Source organism: Globicephala melas, chromosome 17 (genome assembly GCF_963455315.2).
Source record: "Globicephala melas chromosome 17, mGloMel1.2, whole genome shotgun sequence".
NCBI classification, from domain to species: domain Eukaryota; kingdom Metazoa; phylum Chordata; class Mammalia; order Artiodactyla; family Delphinidae; genus Globicephala; species Globicephala melas.
In genome coordinates, this window is record NC_083330.1 from 17,210,139 (window position 1) to 17,216,194 (window position 6,056).

The window sequence follows — 6,056 nt, forward strand, 5'->3', positions numbered from 1 at the left end:
GTTTACCACAAAGGAAACTTCAAAGGTAAGCAAGACCAGGAAACACCGGCAACAACTAAACTAGGGTAGCTAGGGAAAGACCTAATAAAGCTGGAACTCTGAAGGGTACAAAAAGGCAATGTACTTATGTGAAGTGAATCTTTGTATAAGTAGAACCTGGGTGGCCCAGACTTTCATCAGAGGTTGGTTAGCCTTCTAGTGGATGTGGATATCTCCTGTAGAAAGTGACAACACTTTCAGGGGAGTTAAGTAAAATAAGATATTAAGGTGCATTTCAACAGGTTCTAATAGTTCACAAAATATTCTCATGTTCAGTTTTAATCCTTACAATCCTGTGAAGGCAAATGATTATCCCAATTTACTCCCTAGCAATCTGACAGCTGTAACTGTCACCTGACAGCATGCTTTTTTTGTTTATTCCCATTGCTTTAGTTATCTACCATATTCCCAGATGTCCTCCCCACTTCCAAACTCTCTCATACATCTCCCTATCCTCTGGTCCTCTAGCCACATTCGGAAACTATGTGGACAGTGAATTTCCAGGACTGAAAACAAACGTGTGCAGAGGACATGTACAGCCCAAACACTGTTTCTTTCCCCTCCATATACCTACAGATCTTCCTATCCCCCTCACCTGCTTCACCAGTATTTGCTATTTTGGGTAATGATGTGTCAACATCCATGGACTGCAAAAAATGTGCCACTCAATGCTGAGAGTGGGGGAGACGGGCTGTTTAGGGGCAGAAGGGTATAATGGAACTCTGTACTTTCCACTCAGCTTTGCTGTGAACCTAAAACTGCTCTTAAAAAGTTAATTCTTTTGAAAAAAACATTATTAAATACCACCATCCCATATATAGAATGCCATTTCTATTACTATTCCAAATCCTACATGCCTAGGTAGTTAGCAATATGCCACCTGATCAACTTTATTACAGTAATTACATGTTTTCTTCTGAGCCACTCCTACCGTTCAGAATACTGGTTGTGCAAAGACTCGTGGGCTATACTGTGTAGTTACCTACCAAAGCAGTAAAACAAAACAGGTAATTTCAAAACTTAAAGACTTTGAGGCTCCACCAAGAGATTAATGTATGATTTTGTTATACATTGATCCAACTGTTTACCAAGATATTAAATTTCTTGCAAAACACTATAGACATGTATACATGTAACATTGGTTTTATAAACTAATAACCTTGATTTCCCTCCAGGATTCACTGACCCTAAACTCACTAATCCAAATAGCTTCCAACATCCAAGAATTTAAATGTAGTTGTCTAGCAACTTTCAAATACTAAAGTGATGATTCTGGTGCAACAAAATCAAAAGAATAGGGCATCTATTTCATACGGCGTAATACCCTTGGCACTATCAGTGAGAATCATAAACCCTTTTACTTTTATTTTATGTACTTCCTGTTACACTACACTTAAAACTTTCAGGTTTGCTAGCCTAGGTGAGATGATACATAAAAACATACAGGGAATGTTATTTATAAAAGCCTTTCTATTTCAAGTTTTTGCTCACTAGTATTCTCATGAGTTCTTTAGGTGCTCCAAATAAATTGCATCCATGGGCACATTTCATTTCTTCCTTCTTGATAGACACAATACGTAGTGGAATTATTAGGAACTCACGTAAGTATGGGTAGAAGATGCAAAGCAAAAACATAAAAGTGAAATGCAAAAAGAAAATGACACATTTACTCACTACTTTATAGGCAAGCCAAAGCCTGAGAAAATGGAATTTCAGCAACGGATTTTTATTTGTAAACTGAACCTTTACTCATGCACAAAGGCCTGTGAAATGGGCTTTCTTAGAATAGACCCATTTTGGCCAACTCAAAAGTGAAAAATCAGGACTTCGTACAGGAAAATCTTCAATAAACCCCAGGAATGTTTTTCACAAGATACAAACTGGACCCTAAGTTTTACACGCAACAGGCTGTTGATGTGACTTAACTGTGTCACACCAAGATGTGCCACAATAGTTAGGGGACGGCTGAGAAAAGATAACAAAAAGTCACCAAGACAACAATACATTTCAATTTGAGAGCAGTCACTGTTTATTAACTGACCGGATTACAAAAATAATCATGGTAGATACCTGAAAGGAAGGGAAAAAAACCCATTAAACACCTTAATAACTAAGAATTAACATAAACCAGGAAGTTGTAAGAAACACCAATTCAGTTTCCACTATTAAGTAGGAAGGAAAAAAAGGCTTTTTCTTCCCTCCATAAATGTCCTCAAAAGGAGAAACCAAACCAACTGCGATCATATATGATGGTTGATCCCCACCCCCCGCCCCACTAAATACTGCTCAGAACTCAAACCAAACCCTTACCACAATAGTCATTTTTCCTCCAGTATTAAGTAAACTTCTTTCAGGATGTAGCTGCTCACCTTAGTTCATCCTTCTTATAAGTCTGTTGATCTGGTCTTCCCTGTTGCCAGCATCTCCACCTTCTACAAAATGGGTAGTCTTTTTCTTCATTCCACCTCGTGGAGAAGACAATTTGAAGGGCCACAGGAAGTTGTTTGCTTCTTTGAAACGTTTTCCAACAGTATAGATCTCATGAATCAGATCCTCCATGCAGATAATACCGTATTTGCCTGAACATAAATCATCAAGATGATTTAAAGTTACTAAAACTTTATTTTGAGACTATTAAATTTTTAAGGCATTAAGATAGGCTGTGACATAAAGAATTAGAAGTAAATCAAGAGTAAAGTAACAAAGAAGGAAATACATGACTTTATTTACAAAGATACAGCTCAAGCCAACGAAATCATACCTCCATTTTTCATAAATATTGTAGGGAATAAAGGAAGATGCATAATAGTGAGAAAAATCAGGCCAAAAGATGCCAAAAAATATCATTTTGTCTGATACAATAACTTTTATAATTAATAATAGTAACTTTTCCCCAAAGAGGTAGAACCTACCAAGAGATCGAGCAATCAACACGTTATCCGTCAGGGCAATTCTCTTCTTGTTGATTTTGCCATAACCACGCTTGTAGATCAATTCATTTACTGACTTCAGGTTTGGGTACCTAAATATGGAAATACAGATATAAATGACCCAATAAGACTATCACTGTCAAAACACCTGCCAGTTTACCAAACAGAAATCAAAGACACCTACCCCCATGCAATGTATGGTTCCACAATTCTCAGCATGTTAATTGAAGCCTTGTTGAGCTTCACAAAGGTGCCATTGAAAATCTGACGGAGGCGAAGAAGCTGCAACACCTTTCGAACCTTTGGGCTCACACCATTGATACTGCAATGAAAAAATACAAAAAATTCATTTAGCTTTTATCAGAATTTTTACTAGTAAAAGACGAGAAACTAACTATTACAATTTTGGGCAACACGTGTCACACCTAAATAAGAAGCCTCGCATGTTACAAAGACCACTTTTCCCTTTAGTTAGCTGTATTCTATTACCTCTGCCAGCTTGCCTCCCCTGCAAGTAAACTGTCTTTTGACACATACCTTTCACGTTTACAACTTTCCCTAACACTCTTATTACTGCTAGTTTTGCATACATCTTTGTCACAGCACTTATGAGGCTCCAATTTAACTGCTTTTGAAGGTAACCTCCAGGACACTGAACTCAAGTGCTCAATTCGAGAATGGATAGATGCTTAGGGCACAGGGCTTACAATCACTAAATTACTCTCCTCACCACCCAAATATTTTCATTCCAATGTTTTACAACCAAGGTCCCCACAAGTACTGTGAAATTTTACTGGGATTGTGTAGCTTTCCCTTGAAAACCAGAATGCAGTAAAAACTGAACTTACCCTCTGATCCTGATGACAAATGCCAATTTGGGTTCCGCGGGTACGTAGAAGTTGCCAGCTTTTCTTGCCATCCTAGCCATTCGAATCTCAGTTCTGTACATCTGCCGGTACTCCTTGTGATAGTGCTTAGCTTTTTCATAGATGAGCTTCCTCCTTGCCTTTCGAAGCTGAAAACCAACATCAGTTGTTCATCTGCTTTTTAGCTCCCAAACACAACTAGCAGTATCAGTTCTTTCCAAGAAAACCCTTCCCTTGAAGCTTTCTCACTACAGTATGCGTTAACATTGCAAGAGGAAGATAACTAACTTCACTTGGAAAGGTCGTTCTAAGTTAACCATGCTCACTGGTACAGCAGCTGAAGTAAACAAGCCTTGTTAAAAACATTCACCTCATTTTCAATCGTAGGGCCTTTTAACTTGGTGCCTCAAAAAAGTTTACTTACCATCTTCTGGGCAAATTTCTTTCTCAGGCGCTTGATCCTAAGCTCTGCGAAGTTCTTTCGCTTTTTCTTAAGGGTTTCTGGCACAGCAGGAACCTTCTTCTTCTTCTCCCTAACATTAGCAGACAGAGCGTTAATTCAGAAAGCTCACAGCACTGCAGCACTCCCATTCTGTACTGAGCGCTCCCTCTTACTACTATCACCACTGACTTCAAACGTACCTTTCTTTAACCGCTGTAGCATACTATGGTGTAAGAGACAGATTTTAGAAAATTCCTATACCAGTAATCTTTACCTTTAACACGGACCACTTTCTTTAAACGAGTCACAAAAATAAGATATTCACATTTAATCTACCATCACTCCCGGGGTCCCACGACAACAAAAATGCCGAGAGCAAACCGTGCAGAGTAAAAGGCTGCCGCAAGACACTGATCCCTAGACTATTAGTGAGTGTGAGTCTAAGAGAACTTAAGAGTCTCAAGAGAAAAAAAAAACAAAAAACCTCAAACAAACCCCCAACGACAACCCTGGTTCAAGCCTCAAGCTCCATATGCTGTAAGCAGAGACCTGACGGCAGGGACGCTTCGGACAAATGCCAGCTAAGGAAAAAGAACCCCATTCAGAGATTCTGAGCCTCCTTCAAAAGACGAGAGACTGGACAACCTGTCGGTTCCGCACATATTCAGCTCTCACATCTCGTTCCCGGTAACTCCAAAACCTCGCCCCAAGGCCTCCTGAAGCCCATTTCAGCCTAAGACCACCAGGAGTTTCACACAACTTCACAAACACACAGGTAAGTCGACAAAGAGACAGGTTACAGATGGGATGAGAGAGAGTAAGACAAAAGCCTCTGGTTTCGGGGATGGAGGAGGATTCTCGAAAGGACGAGGAGAAACTTACTCAGCACCTTCCATGGTTCCAGCCGGGAAAGAGGAAGTTCGCGCATGCGCGCTGTTCCACTTAAAGACGGCGAGCGTGAAGCCCCAAGACTCATAGGTGTCCCAGGATAAGCCAGAAAAAAACTCAGAACTGAGAACTCGTATTGCCGAAGCAGAATTAAGAACTGCCTGATTCAGCCTCTTACGATCAAGTTTCAAGTAAAATCTGTACGGGAAAAATTAATGCATTGGTTAGACTCTTTAACCAATATGATGAGAGCAAAGAGTGCCGATACCTTGACTACTCGGGGTCCTAATCCCTGGGCTGCGTTGACAGGATACGGCTCGAATTCTACCCAGTAATATATACAAATGACGCGCGACCGGGGCGCGAACTACAAATCCCGGCATGCATCACTTTCACGGCCCGCCTGGCGGGAGGGCAACGCTTGACCGGGTCGGTAGGGAACCATGGCGGTGGTGAATCCAGCCGGGGAAATTGAGAGCCTTTGAGCCTACGTTCCAAAGCCTACGATTCGAAGTTGCTGCCGGCTTTTGACCGCCTTCTCGGCTCCTTGCCAACCCCAGTAGAAAACCGGCACGCCCGTTGCCGCGCTGTCGAGGTCCTTCTCTTCGTTCCTCCAGCCTGCAGGGCTGTCTTCCGCAGCGCCTGATCGCAGGCGGGGCCACCCAGAGCCCCCTGGTTAACGAAAGTGACGAGACGGGGACAAGCGAGGAGCGGACGGCCAAAGGAAGATGGCCAGGGCACTGCCGACCGTCCGGTCTGGCAGGCGGAGGCCGGGACACCCCACGGCAGGGGGCGTGAACCGCGAAGGGAGGTGCGAGGAGGGCTGGAGGCTGCGGCCACGGCCATGTGAGAGGGGCTGCCCCGCCGCGGTTCGGCGGACGGCGAGCGGGC

The 6,056-nt window shown here is 42.3% G+C and overlaps 1 protein-coding gene across 1 annotated transcript; it reads right to left on the minus strand.

Moving 5' to 3' along the window:
* Positions 1-2,040: 2,040 nt before the first annotated feature.
* RPL7 (ribosomal protein L7) lies at positions 2,041-5,303 on the minus strand. The gene is made up of 7 exons (XM_030859562.3): positions 5,160-5,303; positions 4,260-4,368; positions 3,818-3,984; positions 3,154-3,291; positions 2,952-3,061; positions 2,409-2,618; positions 2,041-2,109 (listed from the first exon to the last, which is right to left on the minus strand). Exons 1-6 carry the CDS (start codon positions 5,171-5,173, stop codon positions 2,410-2,412), a joined length of 747 nt encoding a protein of 248 aa, XP_030715422.1. The 5' UTR covers positions 5,174-5,303; the 3' UTR covers positions 2,041-2,109; position 2,409.
* Between the last annotated feature and the right edge of the window lie 753 nt (positions 5,304-6,056).

What these genes read in the sequence shown, in the direction of transcription:
- RPL7 (XM_030859562.3), bottom strand. An exon ending in AGAAATTTGCCCAGAAGATG is followed by an intron (nt 3,985 to 4,259) that starts GTAAGTAAACTT and finishes GTTGGTTTTCAG; the next exon opens with CTTCGAAAGGCAAGGAGGAA. An exon ending in TTTGTCATCAGGATCAGAGG is followed by an intron (nt 3,292 to 3,817) that starts GTAAGTTCAGTT and finishes TTTTCATTGCAG; the next exon opens with TATCAATGGTGTGAGCCCAA.